This window comes from Abrus precatorius, unplaced genomic scaffold (genome assembly GCF_003935025.1).
Source record: "Abrus precatorius isolate BTA unplaced genomic scaffold, Abrus_2018 Scaffold8, whole genome shotgun sequence".
Taxonomy (NCBI): domain Eukaryota; kingdom Viridiplantae; phylum Streptophyta; class Magnoliopsida; order Fabales; family Fabaceae; genus Abrus; species Abrus precatorius.
The window spans coordinates 6892597-6912431 of record NW_020874428.1 but is presented as its reverse complement, the minus strand read 5'-3'; the positions used below and the strand labels follow the sequence as shown (position 1 = coordinate 6912431).

At 33.1% G+C, this 19835-nt stretch overlaps 3 protein-coding genes across 3 annotated transcripts; 1 reads left to right on the top strand and 2 right to left on the bottom strand.

The window, feature by feature from the left end:
• Positions 1-1793: 1793 nt before the first annotated feature.
• LOC113846129 (deSI-like protein At4g17486) lies at positions 1794-6151 on the top strand. The gene is made up of 4 exons (XM_027474065.1): positions 1794-1933; positions 2926-3163; positions 4467-4754; positions 5657-6151. Exons 2-4 carry the CDS (start codon positions 2956-2958, stop codon positions 5911-5913), a joined length of 753 nt encoding a protein of 250 aa, XP_027329866.1. The 5' UTR covers positions 1794-1933; positions 2926-2955; the 3' UTR covers positions 5914-6151.
• Positions 6152-6608: 457 nt separating this feature from the next.
• LOC113846126 (lysophospholipid acyltransferase LPEAT1-like) lies at positions 6609-14621 on the bottom strand. The gene is made up of 9 exons (XM_027474063.1): positions 14107-14621; positions 13551-13667; positions 13378-13415; positions 13101-13165; positions 12381-12449; positions 11638-11771; positions 10919-11059; positions 7455-7518; positions 6609-6700 (listed from the first exon to the last, which is right to left on the bottom strand). Exons 1-9 carry the CDS (start codon positions 14590-14592, stop codon positions 6681-6683), a joined length of 1134 nt encoding a protein of 377 aa, XP_027329864.1. The 5' UTR covers positions 14593-14621; the 3' UTR covers positions 6609-6680.
• A 160-nt stretch (positions 14622-14781) lies between these two features.
• LOC113846127 (peroxisomal membrane protein 11A) lies at positions 14782-18513 on the bottom strand. The gene has a single exon (XM_027474064.1). The coding sequence runs from the start codon at positions 18509-18511 to the stop codon at positions 17633-17635; it is 879 nt and encodes a 292-aa protein (XP_027329865.1). The 5' UTR covers positions 18512-18513; the 3' UTR covers positions 14782-17632.
• Between the last annotated feature and the right edge of the window lie 1322 nt (positions 18514-19835).

Genomic DNA, 19835 nt, shown 5'->3' with positions numbered 1-19835 from the left:
TTTATTTAAAACACGTTAATCATCAATAATTATAAGGGAAAAAAATGTCATTTTAAATAAAAATTACTTCAATAGAATTGATAACAGATGCATTCATTTAATTTTGTAAAATTTATGAGGTAAAAGTAAATTTGTAATGAAATTTAATATAACTTTTTTTAACTTAACAACAATTAATAATTTATCCTGTTTATTTAAATGTTAGTTTAAGGACAAAAAATAATTTGCGTTAGGAAGATTCGAACACCAAAATTTGATGTAAATTTATGTTATAAATGCAATCCTGTAACATTTTAACACGATCGAAACTTGCATTCAGTTTGTTATTTTCTTTTCTTTTGTTTTTGAATGATGCGATTACTAGCAATAATGTGATTCCTGTGAAGTGAAGAGGTCTGGTCAAGTGGTCCATTTGCATTATTATTATGTTCAACATAAAATATAAATGAAGAGTGGACTGTGACGAGATTGTTAATTTTTTGCTGAATATTTAGCCATAAGTTTATTTCATCATTAATGCTACCGACGAATTTAGTTACTGGTGAGCTGTTAGATGCTTACATACACACACTCAACGCAATATTTTTATGAATAGATTTTGTAGAATTATGAACTTTAATATGCATCGCATTTGCATTGATGGGTTGTTTTAATGTATTTTCAGGTTTGAAATAAAAGTGAAGGATAAATTTTGACAAATGATAATACTAAAATTGATAATCTCAAGTCTAAAATAGGTAAATAATAACACTACAATTTTAGTAAATTATTAGAAAAGAAAAACAAAAGAAGAAGACTTGTAGGTATAGTCCTGTTGATAAGACTTTGTTGAAACCTCAGTTAAATATAAAATCAACCAATTTAATATGATAATAACAAGTTGAGAACTTTCGCTCTAAATAATAAATAAAATTTGGTAATTTCAATTATCAAACTTTTAAGATTGACATTTGACGGGAAACCTATAGCATACACCTTAAATTTTGAGTTAGACTTAAATAGCTATTTACACATAAAAATAAATTTAAAAAATATTAAACATGAATTAAATTGTCAAATTTAAGTTAAGGGTATGTCATACCATATTTACATAACACATTTATAAATACGTAATACTATTTCTACAATTTTTTATAATAATAAATTTCTTTTTATCTTTCTCAATCGCATTTTTCGTTTTATTATCTCATTCTCTCTTAACTGAGTACTTCAGAAATAATATGGTAAGTAATGTTTAAGAAAAACAAAATTTTAGTTATTTTTAAAAACAACTAACAAATATTTTTTAGATTTTTATTGTAATATCTTTAATTATGTCTAAAAAAGAAATGACAATTCCTCCGTAGCACTGCTGTCATTCGGAGTTACTCGTGTCCGTACAAACATTAGCTAAAATAACAACAATAATATTCATTTATTTCAGTATACGGTACTCTTTTTTATTTCATTCTTTAATTCACATTACATTACCGTTTATATTTTTTTATATTTCTCTTTTTTACTCTTATTTTTACTGTGTAGACTTACAATGAGTGTACAATGATTCTATTTTTTATAATATGATATATATTTCCCCCCCTTCCATACACATCTGAAAAATATTTCTTATTCTTAATATGATATATATTTGCACTTTCACATTAATAAATAATTTTTAAAATTATATTAAAAATATTTAGTTATTATCCTAAAGGTTATTAAAATTATATCCTCCTTTCTTTTACTCTGTTTTAGCCTAATGTTGGGTATTTGTTGCTGGCAATGATTTGGAGTTTCTAAGTGCTAACTCTAACTAAACATTTTTTAGTTCAGAACTGAGAACCCTCTCTCACTCCTCTCCACGTCTCAATCTTAGTTTTCACTTCATCGTTTTCAGCAAAGTTGTGATTCTCTCTCTCTCTCTGTAATGGCCGCATTCTTTCAATCTGTAGCAGTAAGTTGTTCATTTTTTCATTCTGGGTTGCTCTTTTGTTTGGGTTTAAGTAGTAACATTGTTAAGGATTTTGTAATATTCAGTTCTTGTTTTTGAGGTCACTGTTCTGCTGCTATTCTTACATTTTACTTCCTCTTTTGGACCATTCTTTTCTTTCTGATACCATTGTTGTGTTATGCTCTTCCTTGTGCTAGATCTGAACTGAACTTACAATTTCTGTGCTGTGAGGCCAATTTCTCTCTTTCCATTCCATGCCCTTGTTTTCTCGTGCTTAAATTGGGACTTGGGAGTTGATGCCCTTCTTAATTTGGTTGCTTTTGAGATATCAAAACGCTAGAAAGTTCTAATTTTTGTCAGTTTTATTGCATCATATATTCGTGGCCAAGATGCTAGTTGAACTGAAAATTAAGAATCTTTTAGGGGTTTTTACCTTCTGGGAAGTATTTATAAGATCTTATAAACTATGGTGTGGAGTGCATTTCAGGTTATCATATTGTTCTTAAGTTTGTTGGATTTTCTTTTTAATACAATTTAACAACCAAATAGTTGAAATTTTGGTTTGATTTGCAGCCTTTTTTTTCCCCATTGAAGTGAATGAGTGAGTGAAGAGAGAGAGATTATTTTCACTGATTACTAAGATTGATAATTGATGTTAAATTAAGAATTAAATTTGTATAAAATGCTCGCTAGCCTATGGATTCTATGTCAATTTGTAATGCTTTTGTTTTTCCCCTCTTAAAAGTAGTGAATTCTTCAAAATTTGAAGCTACTTTTAATTGTATTTCCCATATCTTCTCATAAGAAGGAAGTTGTTGTTGATAAATTTATCCCAAAAAATTACATTGCTAAAATTTTAAAATGAGTGAACCGAGTTGATTGTATTCAGAAAAGGAAGGAATGGCTTAATCTTTTCTCACAGTTTTCTATTCTTATTAATTGAAGACGTGAACATAAACAGATGATGCTCGTTCTTAAATGTTTGCTGGACACAGGTACTATGCTGGTGTTCCCTATAGGGAAAGATGAAATTGAAGTCTAAGAAATGGAAATCTATTGTACCTCTTCATTTGAAAGGAAAATCAGCAACCCGATTTTCTCTATTCCGCAAAGTCAATTCAGCTAGCTATGGACCTGGCAAAACACCAGTTTATCTGAATGTGTATGATTTGACACCCATGAATGGTTATGTGCATTGGGCTGGTCTTGGTATCTACCACTCTGGTGTAGAAGGTACAGCTTTAAGCTTCAATGTTGAATTCTGATCTTTCTTTGTCCCTTAATCCAGGCATAACATCTGGCCTTTTCTCAAATGTGTTAGCACTAGACCTTGTGCTAGCGTAATATAAAATACTTCCATTATAAAATTTTTTCTTCCAGCAAAATGTGCCAACCGGGCAGCAGAGGACACCTAAATTTTAATCCTTGAGTTATGTGATACTCTTATTTTGTCCTCACAAAGTTGCTATGCCATACATACTGTTTAAAACTTTCTGGAGTTTATGATGAATGATGATCTATTGAATGATAAATTGGCCTAATCCTTATTGTCAGTGAAAATATGATAAAAATATTTCTAATCACATGGTAATTTACCTAATAATGTATTTGCAATTACATACATATACATATATATATATATATATATATATATATATATATATATATATATATATATATCCCTACATGAATTTTTTAATAGTTTATCTGGATGATGTATTAATATTCTCAAAAGGAATTAATCAACATATACAACATTTAAATAAATTTATAGAGTTAATTAAACAAAATGGGTTATGTGTATCAGCTAAGAAAATAAAAAAATTTCACGATAAAATTAGATTCTTAGGATTTAATATTTATCAAGGTACAATAACACCAATACAAAGGTCTATAGAATTTGCTGATAAATTTCCAGACCTGTAAAATGTAATAATATTGTATATATGAGTGTTACAACAGCATCTTGTTCATTATTTTATATATATATATTCAAGTTATTTCCAAAATCACTACTATTTACATGACTACTACTCATAATTTTTATTTCATAAATATGTGGAATTAATATAGCATTTTGTGTTGCATTTGACATGTTTACTAAGAAATACACAATTTTCAATCAACCATCAAACCCTCCCCCCAATCTAGCAGTGTCAGCAATGAAATTGTCTATGCTGATAACTTGAGGGTACTCTGAGTGAGGATACTGGAAAATGCTGCCAAGCACTGAAAAGCTCCCAGTTGTGATTTCTATATAAATCCTGACTTCTATCTGTCCCTGTTTTCACGTTCCATAAATTTTCTGTGCCACTAATCTGAACTCATCTAGAAACCAAAAGTAGTTAATTATTAGTTTTTCATCATATGCAACTGGATACATGATATTAGTTGAGGACTTTATTTATACTAAAGGGAGGCTCCCTAATTCTGTAGCAAGTTGTTGTTTGGATACCTATTGGCTTCTCTTTAAATGTAGCTAATGAGTTTTGAATGAGCGCTTCGGTTGACTGATGAATTTTATTGTAACTTACAGTTCATAGTGTGGAATATGCATTTGGAGCTCATGACTACCCAACAAGCGGTGTTTTTGAGGTTGAACCTCGGCAATGCCCAGGGTTCAAGTTCCGGAAGTCAATACTAATTGGAACCACATCTTTGGACTCTGTTCAGGTTAGGGAATTCATGGAACGCCAGTCAGCAAGGTACAATGGTGACACATATCACTTAATTGTTAAGAACTGCAACCACTTCTGCAAAGACATCTGTCACAAACTGACAGGGAAATCAATTCCAACGTGGGTTAATCGACTGGCCAGGCTAGGTATTTTCTACACTACTTGTTTCATTCGATGGTATTTGACTTTTGCAGTTGTTTGAAAGGAAGGAGTGGAGAAAAAGAGAGGGAGTGAAAGTATTCTTGCAATCTTTTTCGTGTTTGAGAGGTTTTTTCAAGGAGGGGAAGGAAGTCAATGTGTTACCAATACCATTAACCTTCCAAAATCTTGTGTTTGGGAGATTTATATGTTTTTTTCCCCTTCCCCTTGCAATTGATATGCTTAGAGATTATTATCTATCTAGTTAGTAGGGGGTTATTACCCATATTATTGCATTGGTTTAGAATTATTGGCATACTTGTGTGAAATGGGTAAAGGTCATTGGAATGGCATATTTGTAAGAAGTTGATCATTGGAGTTTACCCTTAACTCGAATAAGAAAGGTTACTTGACTGATTGAGAATTCTAACAGGTATTGACAGTGTCCTTAACCTTCCATGCTCCTGGAAAGGCACCTTCTCATCAATTGCCTTTCTGGGAGATCACACAAGTGAATTGAGACCTTTCTCTTGATGGAACTTTAGTTTCTTTTCTGTCTTGTTTTCAAAACTGTAATCCTTCAAATCTTCCTCCCTTCCAATCTCATCCATTATTTTCCTCTTATTTATACCCCTTTCAATTTGAAGCCCATCTTTAAACTTCTTGTCAATGCCAGTGGTTCTCCTTTAAATCTCAGTAGCCAATTTATTCTGTTTTCTTAAAGATATAAAACCACATTTGTCTAACATTGTACGGTATAGCACGTGACACGTTTAGTTTTGACCATATTAGATCCAAATTGCTAGATGTGATCCTCTCATATATGACGAAGACAAGTTGATTTTCGATACATTAGGTGAAAACTAGTATCATAACATCCAACATCATTTATGTTGATTCCTTGTGGCAGGTTCAATTTGCAACTGCATTCTTCCTGAAGCACTAAGAATTTCTGCTGTGGGGCATGATCCCAATTATCAGCCACATGATAGTGAAAAGAGAAGGCTTCGAAGTGGCTTCAATTGCTTGTCCTCAATCTCAATGCGACAAAAGCACCTGTCCACATCTTCGCTGTTTTTACAATCACCCTTAAGAGGCTGCTTGTCATCATCTTGGCCCTCGTGGGAATTCAAAAAATCCATTAATCGTTCCTTGAAAGAAAGGTAACTGAAGTTTGAGATTGAAGGACATGCATGACTGTACGACTCTTGTCTATGGTAGTTTTCTGTAAGTAGGATTTGGCTTTCGTCACATCATTTTCTTTTTCTTTTGCCGTTAAACTTGTATCGTTTAGTATTGAATGTGGTACGACGCATGTCATTGATATGGTTCATTCTGCTGTCAATTTGCAACTGAAAATGATCCTTTACGAGCTCTAGAAGAAACTATAAAAGCGAGCATGACCACCGTCTGCTATACTGTTATTATTATTATTATTTAATATGCATTATCATGTAAAATGCATTAATCTCAATCCTATTTTATGCAGTATTTTCACCTTGTAATTATTAATACTGTTTACTTAAAATTGTAAGGCGGACAATTCATTGGAAATATATATAATTTTACAATTTTGACGCGTACAAAATGCGTCGTACCCTAATTCATATATCGATGCCATACATAGGCAACATTTGATCAAGGAAATTAATCGCAAAAGCTCGCTTAAATACTAAAAAATTCATAATAAACATGTTACATATCTACGTTCTCATCTGAGCCCTAACTCCTACCATGTAAAGCTCAGCACTTGGTAAGAATAAAATCATTACTAGGTTACAAACTTGCAGCCTAAATCTCCCTGTGCGATAAATAAAATAATCAGAATCAGCGATGATATTGTAAACCACCTCTTATTGTAGACAGGGTTTTCTATACCATCTTTTTCTTTCATCATACAGCCCTACAGTGAACACACTGACCATGAAGCCGAATTAGCATTGGGAAAACAAACCTGCAGGAACAAAAAAAAGGTTATGGAGATCCAGGTGTGCATGGCCCTTCTAAAACGAGTCAAGAAATTTAACACAAGGGGTGCCCCTCGATGGTATATCAATGCCTCAGTATGTGTAATTTTTAATATGATCAAGTAATTTTTCCCTACCCAAACTTTTAATTAAAATCTTGCAACTTTTCTCTTATCTAATACAAAATTGACCATTCATGGATTTACCAAAAATTTGCAAGGTTTATGCTGAAAGTTAGAAACACATGAAGAAAGGTTATAAAATCATTAATAATTATAAACTCATAAAGTGGTAACATACCCTAGTACCAAAGCTACGCCCTTATCAGAATCAAAACTTGGAACAGACTGTATAACCTACTAACTCAGAATTGCGCGCTTCAGCAGCAATTCACCAGCAATTGAGTTTCATTATATCCTCCTCTTACTCTATAAAGTAAATATTAAATGAAAAGTACAGACATGCATTTATTGTGTCGAAAACATAAAAAAACATTAATACTTTATTTAATGACTAGGAGAATTTGTAAACATAAAAGGTAGAAAGATTTAAAATCAAAATAATTCTAAATATAAATACCCCTTCCCATAAGCTGTACATTAATAAGCAGATACTGAGTGAATGAAATTACAAGTCTAAAACTAGATTGGAACTAAGTATCATAAACTCATTTCAGACCGAGGCCATGAAATTATCAAAATTGTCTTTCTGATGCAAAACACTAGGAAGGATACTATTTACCATTGAGAGCAGCGTGATATATTCGTTTTTCAGCAAGCCCAACATCTGAAAGTATCAAATTACCCTGCAAGCAAAACATATAAACAATATCATGCTAGTATCAACCACCAGTTGCAGCGTAAACAGTATACAATAAATTCTGCTCTAAGCAACCAGTGCATAGTGAATACCTAGACAAGTACCCATACTAAACAGGAACGAAATTGGAAAGAAGAATGTAAAAAGGAATGAAGATCTTGATTTTCCCCAATTAGTGAAGTGAAACTTAAAAGGAACAGAATTAAATATTATACCTAATTACTACCATTTAATTTGTACCAAAAGAAATTACCATCATTCAATCATTTGTATAAAATTTTCAGAACAGGATATACCAAAAACAGATATATTCTAGTTTGCCACATTATTCCACTCCAATCATTCAAAATCAGTTAATAACATTGAAAGTGGCACTCATTTTAAAATTTCTGTTCTTCTTTGCTCTACTCCCAAGCACAGTCACACACATACACATATATCAAACAAAAAAATATGGATCACTCTATCAAGTACAAGCTGAAGTTTTCTAAAATTTGGAATGCAAGATCAACACAGTAAAGACTTATAATTTGGATGAATTAAACAAAATCACTTTGCAAAGAATTATTGAGTGTTGTTAATCTGAAATATTACATTGGTGAAATTTAGTAATTTACATTTGCACACATACTGATAGATATGGTTGAGAATCTGAATTAGTATCAATTATTAGTGTTTATTCCTACTTTGAGTTTTGATTATATAAATTATGTGTTAATGGATTGTTACACATTTATGGATAGTTTTATTTGTGATTTATTTTCAGATTAATGAGTAGAATTAGAATCAACTTTGAATTATGACTTTCTTGTATTTAAATGTTGTTAGTATGAATAAAAATGTGAGTCTTAGCTTTTTTAAGTTCATAGCCTTCTAAAAAGGTCTCGTGGTTATAGTAGGACTGATGAGCACTTGCTAAATATTGGTTTCACAAAAAGTCTGAGTGAGTCAACTCTTTATGTGCAATGCTTGAATTCTAAGTTTTAGTTGTTTTTTCGTATGTAGATGAAGCAATATTGCATTTGATGAGGAGTTCAAGCAAAATATGAAGAACGTCTTTGAGATAATAGACTGTGGAGAAATAACTTTCTTTCTTGGCATGGAAGTCAAACAAGATGAGAAATGAATTTTTAGTAGTCAAAAGAAATATGCAAAAGAAATTTTCAAGAAGTTTCAAATGGAAAACTCTAAGCCTATAAGTACTCCAATGTTTCAAAAATTGAAGTTTTGCAAAGAAGATGGTGCAGAAAAAGTTAATGAGACTAATTTTAGAGGTCTTGTCAGCTGTCTCATGTATCTTACAACAACAAAACTTAAAATTTTGCTTGTAAGTCTTCTTTCTAGATTCTTACATTGTTCAAGTGAAGTGTATCTTCAAGTTACTAAATGTGTATTGTGATATGTCAAAAGAACTCTTGGTTATGAAGTTTGGTTCAAGTATAATAAAAAATTTAATCTCCATGGATTTTCTGATAGTAATTGGGCAAGTTCATTAGAAGATATGAAAAAAAACACTTCTGGTTATTACTTTACATTTGGTACTAGAGTGTTTTCTTAAGACTCAAAGAAGCAAGATATTGTGGCACAACCAACTCTTGAAGCAAAGTTAATAACTGCTACTATAGTTGTTAATCAAGTTTTATAGCTAAAAAAAAATTTAACTAATATACAAGTGGTTCGAACAGATTCAATTAAGGTGTTTGTAGATAATCAAACAGCAAATGCAATTTCTAATAATTCAATTTTTCATGAGAAGATTAAACACTTCAATATCAAGATGCATTTTCTAAGAGAAATTCGAAAGAAAGGTGAAGTTTTGTTAGAATATTGCAAGACAGAAGACTAATTGTAAGACGCTTCCAAAAGGACAATTCGAGAACTTAAGAAAGAAACTTGAAGTTAATAAATACTGATGCAAGGAGGCTTACTGAGAATCAGAATCAATATCTATTATTAGTGTTTATTCCTATTTTATGAATTTTGATTATAGGAATTATGGGTATTAATGGACTGTTACACATTTATAGATAGTTCTATTTGTAATTTATTTTTCAGATTAATGAGTAGAATTAAAATCAAATTTGAGTTATGACTTTTTGTATTTAAATGTTATTAGTATGAATAAAAATGTGAGTTTCAGCTTTTAAGTTCATAGTTTTCTAAATTTCTCTTAGTTCCAACAAATACCCACCCAATACTCGAGTCATTCTGATGAATAAAAAATGGGAAAGGTGGTGACTAAACAAGTCATGTGAGTTAGAGAAGTGAGGTATAACGCAATATAAATTGAGGATTTTCCACAACTGCCTAGACAGACACATGGCAACAAGGGAAACAGAGTGAGGAAGTGTGTATTTTGTTAGAGAAAATGTTTAAAGTGTGAGCAGGAACCAAGCAGTCAATGAGAAAGGAATGGGTCCTATGGACTGGGAGGGTGTAAACCCTAAAATCTTGGAAAAACTATACAACAAAAGCAAGCCATTATAGTTCAAGAGTCTAAGGTCTTATAAACTCCATGCTAGAATTTCATATTCTCAATATGGGACTCAAGTTCCATACCTTGCAATTGGAACCTAAATTCCTAACCCTGTCATTTACATATTTTCTTTTCATTTACAAGCTGGATGGTTAAAAAAAAAAAAAAAAAAAAAACATTAAAAAGTTATTTATGACTGTAAAGTACTTATTAAGCTAAAAAGAAAGTTTTACCAAACTGCAAAACAACCAACTATTCTATATGATAGGCCTTAAAGGAATAACATGAGAAAAAAATGTGAGTGACAGAAATGAGAATATTAAAGTGGATGAGTGGACACACAAAAAAAGACAGGATGCAAAATGATAGTATACAAGCGAATATTGAAGTAGAATCTATAGTGGAAAAGATTACTGAAAATCATCTAAGATAGTTTGGTCATGTGTAAAAAAGACCTCTAGAAGCACTAATAAGGAGAGTGGACTACATGACTCTTAGTTCCAAAAAGAGTGGTTGAGAGAGACTCAAAAAAACCTTAAATGAAATTATTAAAATAGACCTTTTGATTAATTAGATTTTTAAAAATTTGGTTTTTAATTGAGTTCAATGACGTCGTGTAATCTATATAACTGACCTCACCTAATGAGATAAGACTTGGTTGTTGTTATTGTATTGTTTTGCTTCTCTTTTGGAGAATTTCAGAGGTCTTCCTCTGCTGTTAGGAGTTTATCTCCAAGCTCCTAGCTCTCTATCACATGCACACATTCTTCAAAACATAAAATGTGATTCAATCTATAAATAGGAAAACACATATATCCTGCCTTAACTATTTATGGTAAAAACCTGTTAGGATGTAGTTTTATATAATTGATTATATTTTAGTTGTTAAAACTTAAAGGGAGTTACATACCTCACTAGCCATCAACCTTCTCACATTATTAGCAAATAGTTTGGGATCATCCTTCTCCTGCTGCAAGGGATAGTAAGTAGGTAATCGTGTCACCTCCATATAATTTACAAATTGACACAGAATAAAAATCACATGGCGCACCTGTCAAGAACATGAATGTATATTAAAATTTCAACACAGAAAAGAAGTAGCTGGGATAGGACAATCATTCAAAATTAAATAATCAACAAGATTCAATGAAAAAAAATTATTATATCAGTATTAGAAATAAGCAGAAAAATTTTTTAAAAAGAAAAAGGAAATTTGACTGCAGATATAAACAATTTGTTTCTCCTATTCAGTTAGCACCATACCAGGGTTCGAAGCACATGAACTGATATGTATCAACCCTGAATCAACTAATTATGTTTTACACTTTACACAAGTTAAAGGCAAAATGATTTAGCCTAGCTTTGTCGGCACAACTGACTAACCATTCCCAGCCCCCACATGAAACCCAAGCGTAAGTTTACACATTCACCTGCCCCCTCAATTTTTAAACAAAAGATCAAACTTAACTCAAAAGGGTTTAGTAGGTAGGTAAGTTTTCACATCCAAGGTACAAGTACAACTGTAGACTTATGACATATTTGCCAACAAAGAGCAGTTGAGATGTTAATACCGCTTTTAATACCAAATTCAGTGAAAACAGGAAAAGCTAACACTATTCAAATGCTTACCCCAGATATGGAATCCCAGGCAGGACTAAGTCTCTGGTAGTGGTAACTTAATATTACAGGAAGTACTGGTGCTTTGGCTAAAAAGCCACCAGTCTTGAATGGAAGGAGAAAGTCCCCACTTGTGGTTGTACCTTCTGTAGAATATTCAATATCATTAAATGATCATGAGAGCATAAATATGTATGAACAATTACGAGTGTCCAGATCACTAGTGATAAAATACTGGAAGATAAAAAATTTAATATGTACAAGGAATTAGACAACAAGCAAAGAGTTAAATATTGACTAGAACATGACGTGCTAGTGCTAACCATAAACAAAAAATACTTCAGACATGGGCAAAACAGAAAAGTTAATAAAATTAAAAGAAATAGAAGGTATAGATTATAGAGCAATATTTGAAGATAAAAATATGAAATGAAGTAGCTAAAAATGAATTTAACAAATGAATCTTTAGGTTGAAGAACGATGTTGGAAAAATATGGCCGAATTTCAAAAGAAATTTGAAGTTGGAAAACTAAATCAACGTAAACTTCCATCCACAGTCTGGGATGAGAACATGGAAGCAATTTTTTTTTTTAATAATTACATCTACATCTGTTAATAATAATAATAATAATAATAAAGATGCCCAAAGAAAATAACACCAAGCAAAAGTGACATATATAAGAATGACAACATCAACTGGATGGATGACTTTTATTCCCTGCCCCAAATATACAAAAAGTTAAGGGGATGATAACCTGGAAATAACATCATTATTGGAGCAGATGTATTTTGATGAGCTTCTCGAATTCTTTCGGTGACAACAGCTGCAGGAAGAAAAGTCAAAGTTCAGCTTAACCAGACATGTAACAGACCTAAATATCTTACAGAAAGATTGGATAAAGTATCAAATCTAGCCACAAGTTGCAACACAAGAATTCATTTTTAAACAAAGCATTAAAATCTTGATTTGGATTATTAATACACATGAATATGCATAATGGGAAGACAAGTGGACGCCCCCTTACACATGACAAACAGCTAGAGTATATATAGAAGCCAAAAAACAAGAAGTAATCAATTAAAATTAAGTATAATAAAAATTCCTAAATTTTGACCTACTGTTGGTATAAAGTGCTTCCAGACATCATACATATTCAAAACCAGCTATAAGCAGGCTCATCCTTTGGCTATTTTAAGATAGGTTCACAGATGATTCAATTAGGGTAAGCCGGTGAAATTTCTTTGAATCAAAATCAGATATCTCCGGTGCAAAATGGACTCAAAAATAAAAAAATTACAAATGAACCAAAATTGTGTAAAAATTCAAGATCAAATGATCCCAAGCGAAGGGTATGTCACTAAAATACAAAGAGAAGAATCAAGGAGGAGGAAAAGAAGGACAAAGAAGGGGTTTACTTTATTAAAATTGCACATTTTCAGAATTATAAGTGCATACACACCAATAATCTACACACCTGAAGCGCCCTTAAAGTCTGATGACTTTGATTCCCGTTGGACATAGACACAACCAAGGCACTTACTGTCACAAAAAATGCAATAATTGTTAAGGATGGGATTCGGAATAATCCTAAGAAAGGATAACGAACATTTAAGCAGATAAATGTAACATTCTTGTTCAATAATAATTATAAGTTGATCATACTTCATAACATGAAATTTCAATCTGCCACCAAGAAAAGAATAATGAGGAGAGCACCCAAAGAGGAGATAAAAATGAAGAAAACAACAGACCTGATGAGACCAACAAGAGGAAGTTTAGCCACTGATCTCTTCATCGATGAGATCCAAGATTGAAATAAAGCATTTGAAAATTTAAAAAAAAAGCGTCAGTAACAAAGCTAAAGGCCAATAACGAAATGTGTTCAAGATAATTGGAAAAGGGGACTTGTCACAACATCACAAACCTTCGCAACAAAACTTGGGAACGAATAAGACATGTGATACAAAATATCCAAATATGACACATGATTTGAAACTATTACACCGGGTCTTCCCATATCTTCAAGCTGACCTCTGTTCTCCTTCTTACATTGAAAAAGATGGAAGAAATAAAATAAGTAGAATTAAAATCATATAAAGCAGAAATTAAAGAAATGATATTGTACGAAACGGGAAAGCAAGTTATCTATCTAATAGTTACTCAAAGACATTGGCAGTTTCTCAGTAAGTACATTGGCAGCAAATATGTACAAAAAATCAGATAAAGGAAAATTAAATAATTAAAACACACAAACACAATCTTAATCTTTTAGTTACACTTCCAATGAAACAGAATAGACGTAACTTTCAAATACATGCACTTGTTAATCAGGCATGTAACCATTTAAATTGATAATGAAAATTACGTGAGTGAATCTATATCGGAAAAAATAAAATCAAAGCAGAATAGTCGTGCGAGTTAAGTATTTTTCAGTAAAACGATAACGTAATAATTAATCAGGTTTTGAACGAAGGAAGTACCCGAATGGTGGTAGGGTCTTCATGAAGATGAGGAATACGATAGGATTGGGTGATCCAATAAAACCCTAGAACGAAAAGCATGAGCCTAGAGAGGGCTCTACCACACTGAACAATGACGATTCTTCTCCACCCGATAATGTGCGCGAAATCCTCTTGTTCCTGCTCTCGATTAGGGACCAAGCAAATCGTGCAAACCCTACAAATCAAGTAATACAACAACAAGATGATCATGACAGCAACCACCCTCAACGGAACCAGCGTCACGAGTGCAACGCCAAGCAACACCTTTTCCCGCGTCGGTAACTCGCCGCGTCCCATGGTTCCGTACGCATCGCGCCTCACGAACGCCGCGAATTTCTTCTCCAGTTCGTCGGTGGAAGTGGCGGCGGCGGAGAAGGAGACGGACTTGAGGAGAGGACGGTCGTCCCTAATCGGGTCGGGTTGTCTGGGCGGTTTTGAATTCAGGTCGCGGAGTTCCGACTCCATGGTTATTAATCATCTCAACAGCTTTCCATTTGTTTCTTTGTTTGGCCGGAAAGAAAATGCAAATTATTTTCTTCTGTGAAACTTGTTTGTTTGGAGATGATGAAGGATTCACGTTCGCTTACTCGCTGGAATTTTTCCGACAAATGGAACCATTGGAAGGGAATTTTTTTTTTTTAATTTTTGAAAATGGAAAAAATGGCAGAAAGCATTGGCATTGGAGAGCTAATAATTTTGCTTTTGACATAGTATATCACAATTGTTAATATTTGTCAAATTATCAGTCACTTATTTTAAGCTGAAATATGGGAATTGGAATATTAAATAGCTTAATAATTGGATTTAGTGTATAAAAAAGGAAACGTTCTAACCCAAACTTTAAGAAAGAGAAAATACTTGGAGACCTTTTTTTAACGATAAATATACTCCATTGAGCAAAGTTTGTATATGAATATATGAATAGGACGAGGATATATGGATAGCCATATACATGCCATATATGTAAAAGGAGAGAACAGAGACAGGAAGAGAACTTAAAATAAAGCATGACTAAACGAGCGCTGAGAATATTCAATGGTTATTTAGTGATGTATGACCAGTTTAATATATAATATATTAGTTCCAACCGGATTAAGCATTGATTGAGTACTGTCCAGGCGACCGTGACACAGCGTCCATGAGATTAATTAACGTTACAATAATGGAGGAGCATGACTCATTACATGCCGCAGGTTAGACCTTGTCACATCCCGGTCGCGGACTACAACATGGTAAAGTTCGAATTCCACCAGTTGCTAAAATTCTTTTAAGTCAATCAATCTCTTTAGAACAGAGAGACCTATGACGCAGACCAAGTCGAAATCAGCAACAACCTAGCATCATGGCAAGATTTGGGATGCAACGCAGACATGCCGGTAGACGTAGCTTGTAGAGAACTGAAAGGAAAATGTTTTTTGTACTCCTAGAAGGAGCAAACTTTAGATGTTCTCTTTTATATTTGATATATATTTTCTATATTTTTAGAAGTGTATACAAAAAAGTGAGATATATTTTTTTAGAATGCATGTAAACCCAAAAAAGTGAGAGATAGACACAATATTATAAGATGTCCTGTATGATGTCAATTTTCAATTATCCACATTTAGGAATTGCAATTGAAATGCCTCTGAAAGTTTTCACCCAAAAAACATTTGTTTCACAGTGCAGTCACCCACCAACGTAATTATTCCATGCAAATCATTGACTAACAGCCACAGTACACAAAGTAGCACACAGCCAGCCTTACCTTCGCGCTAAAACTTACCTCCAGAACAGGACAACATGGAAAATAAAGAAATTCATGTCCTACTTAGCAAGACATCAAACCAGTTGAACAAACCAGCAATCAGTAAAATCATTTTACAACCACTAACAAATGAGATTCTTTAATCTTAAAAGATTTTTTTTTTCCCACCCACTTCTTATGATAATTAATGAATAGTACCAACCAACATGCGGCAGGAAAGCAGTTTACTGGTTAGTTTGAAAGATGGTAAGTCCCTTGTAAAAATTATTTGTCGAGTACTAATGAAGCCGAGAATCAGATGCAATTAATTTGTGGAAAGAAATATGTATGAAGCAATGTTGTTGATGGTGCATGTTCATCCAAATCAAGTAGGAGGTAGCACCCAGTATAAAAGCAGTAGAGTTACACTTACATGCAAGAATCCAGATAAACAATCCCAAAAAAGCATATAATATATCCTGAAAACTGCCAGGCAGTAAAATATAATCTTCTCATTGCTTCGAGTTATTCATACAATTACCACCCCGTGATACCAAAATATTTGTAAAGAAACTAAAACTCAAACCAACCCAATTGAAATTCCATTTGAAAAAAGGTTTGGCATTTTACTTATTTTACTTTTCCTGATAATCAGGAGTCCAAAAATTGGACAACATTCATTCTCAATTGAGAAACTCCCCATTCACCAATATCAACCGATAGAAGTTGCAATAAATCAACGGGGTTGTGGAAATTAATACACAACCAAAGGAAGTCTGACAACAAAAACATCTCAGTTTGCAGCCACCTTTCCCATCATGTAAGAGAAAAACAAGTTGGCCAAGAAGACTGGTTAGCAATGTACTAACATAAAAAGGTGAGAGAAACTCCGAACGGCTAATGAAGTCAACACCCCTCTTGGTCATACTAGACAGAAGCAAAAAACAGAACTATTCAATAAATGTCTTTCTAAGTCAGAAACAATTTCAAAGAATTAGTGACAAGAGACATACTATTTCGATACAACTCCAATTACATTCTATATGCATTTCCACAGGGAAAGTGACCATGCCAAATTCATTTCCCCCTAAACTGTTTCTTCCATCCAACAGCCACTCCAAATCAAGTTTTACAGGCATTCAATCAATTTTCCCCCCTTTTCCCTTTAAATATCAGTGTTGTGTTGAGTTAATAAACCAACGGAATCTGGGAAGCCACACCTGTTATGTAAAGAATCCACACATGTTCCTCTAAACATTCCATTTTGCAATGCACTGTGAGCTCTCAACAAAAATTGACCATACAACAACACAACACTAATGCTGACATAATTTTCTTTTGTCTAAATCATACAAAATGAAGCGAAATTGGGCCACAACCACAGCATGATAAACCATAGCAAAGAAATGTCTGCTAAAATAAACCAATAGAACTATGGTCGTCGGTTACTTTATTAATGAATCAGTAATAAATCTAAAATCCAAGCACCATTTTCTCTTGGGGGTATACATATATACTCCTTACATGTTCATGTGTGAAAATAATTCCTCAGAACTAATAACGCATCAGAAACCAAGAAACAGAAACTATTAGAATTTTGATCGGAGAGAACGTGAAGAGAGAATGAGCTTCAAGCTTCAGTGACCTGTCTGAAAAGATTAAGCAATTTTAAACCCATAAAGCTCGGCTTATATACCCTTTAATTTGTGACAAATGCAACAACATGAGACTTTTATTGTTTAAGAGAAAAAAAAAAAAAAAAAAAAAGAATAGCGCAACTCAGCAAGACACCCAATTCTTATGAGTGCTAATAAGCGCTGACAAAAGCCCCGCAGAAGCCATCAAAAGAGGCTTAGAAAACGGTCCTTTCCCATCCAATATATCATCCAAAGCCATTAACGCATCAGCCAAATCCTGAACAATGGAAAGCTTCTTCATAACCTTCTTCTCTCTCAATTTCCCCAGCCTAACTTCTTCTTCCTTGCACCCAACCCCTCTCAAACCCCCAATTTCAACGCTCGATTTCAAACACGCTTCCTCCTCCGCCATCGCTCTCAAATCCCTAAATTTCAACGCTACACTCCCTAAGTACCCAACCAACTCAGCCCAAGCACTCAGCTTCTGAAAAGTAAGGGCATGTTTGGGATCGATCAAACCAGACTTCGCGAGCCAAACAAACTGCTCAACGAAGTAGTAAATCCCTTCGCCGCCGTAAGCGATTAGGGATAAGAGAACATCGTGTTTGGAATGGGAGTGGTAGGATCGAAGCGCGTTGAGGTCCTGAACGAACTTGCCGAGCCTGAAGGCTTTTCGGCTAACGCCGACGCTGGACTCGAAGCTCTTGAGGTGGTGTGAGAGGGTAGGGTTGGAGTGGAAAAGCGAAGAGGCGAGGATGAGCTTTGTGGTGTACCTGGAAATCTTTAGAAGCTTGTCAACACCGTCGCGTTTCGCAAGGTACGCTTCCACGTGATTCAATAAGTCTCGGCTCCCCTTCGATGGTGGATTCGGCTTAGGGTTTTGCGGTGGCGGTGGTGCTGATTTTGAATCCATTGAATCGAAGTGGTTCCAATCCCCGCTAATGGAAAAGGGTTCGATAGTTTTCCGAGCGATTGCATCAACTGCTTCAGTGCTCAGCGCCAACTTTGTCCTACGTGGCATTGCGTAAGTAGAAACGACATTTAAAAAACAAAATTATTAAAAAAAAATGAAATAAATAACACTTTTAATTTGATGTACTAAATATTTAAAAAATCCAAATATTTTATCTTTTTATTCTCTTGAAATTGAAGCTAATTTAATTTTTTTATTAACATGACACATTTATAGCATCTAAATAAGCGTTAAAACTTTGTGAATAATGCAACAACTATTGTAGATTTGATTTTTAAAAAGAGTTTTGCTGTTTATTTAGATTAATTTAATAAAAGAAAAAAATAATAAGGATTTTCATCCTTTATGATTATGGGATGAATTCAAAAGAAGAAATAGATGTCATGCTTTTCATAAAGAAAAAAGAATTTTATTAACTTTAACTTTAAGAATTGAAGAAAAAAAAGTACTTCTTATATTTTTATAACTTCAATACAATATTTGTATATTTTTTTCATAAAATTTTTTAGTAGATATGGCATGAATATGTATTTACTTGATAATTGTGAGATGTATGCATTTTCTAAGTACGAGTCATATGTTGCTTATATTTGAATTAGCAGGGTATTTCTTTCCTATACACTAACTATATCCATGATAAATAACACTTTCATTAAAAATTAAAACATGCCAACTAGTACATAAAATTTCTACCAATTATTACATGACCCAACACTTGTCTTACAATTAACCAACTTGATTTTGTTGAGGATAATGATGTCAGTTATGACCAACTTGGTTACAATTTCTACACCTTTGTGTGCTTTTTGACTCAACCCAGTCTATTTCAATCATAATCACCAATTTACATTAACTATTTGTAAGGATGTTGCATTCATTTCCAAGGGGGCACAATATGAAGAATATGCATTTACAACATACTATATTGAATAAACTCAGTCAACATATTGTCAAAAATTAATACTCATAACAGTACATGCAACGATTACATGCGAGTAAGGAAATTGATAAGCCTTGAATCTTCCACATTCACAATATCTCCTGAACAATAGATGTCCATTTGTGACTACTCATTTATGTTATTGGATTAAACGTTTCTTCAACTTCAAAACTTATTCTTTGTATGTAACATCAACGAGCTTGGTATAACGAAACTTTGTGTTGATTTTTTTGAATTTCAATAATTACTTTACGACAAAACATGTTTTCATTGTTAAGGTAAGACATAGTCTCTTCTCCCTGGTTCACAAAATATTTAATCAAACATCCATTCATAACTCTTACTAGTGCAGTTATGGTAGGTTTCTAGCACCTTTCAAAACCTTATTAACTGTTTCTGAAAGATTTGTGGTCATGTGTCCATAACGTCACC

Excerpts from the sequence above, each read along its gene's own strand:
- LOC113846129 (XM_027474065.1), top strand. The coding sequence starts at position 2,956 with ATGAAATTGAAGTCTAAGAAATGGAAATCTATTGTACCTCTTCATTTG. Across the intron at positions 3,164-4,466 it reads CTACCACTCTGGTGTAGAAG|TTCATAGTGTGGAATATGCA; the intron begins GTACAGCTTTAA and ends TGTAACTTACAG. Across the intron at positions 4,755-5,656 it reads TAATCGACTGGCCAGGCTAG|GTTCAATTTGCAACTGCATT; the intron begins GTATTTTCTACA and ends TCCTTGTGGCAG.
- LOC113846126 (XM_027474063.1), bottom strand. The coding sequence starts at position 14,592 with ATGGAGTCGGAACTCCGCGACCTGAATTCAAAACCGCCCAGACAACCC. Across the intron at positions 11,772-12,380 it reads AATAATGATGTTATTTCCAG|AAGGTACAACCACAAGTGGG; the intron begins GTTATCATCCCC and ends AATATTCTACAG. Across the intron at positions 7,519-10,918 it reads GAAGGTTGATGGCTAGTGAG|GGTAATTTGATACTTTCAGA; the intron begins GTATGTAACTCC and ends TTTTGCTTGCAG.
- LOC113846127 (XM_027474064.1), bottom strand. The coding sequence starts at position 18,511 with ATGCCACGTAGGACAAAGTTGGCGCTGAGCACTGAAGCAGTTGATGCA.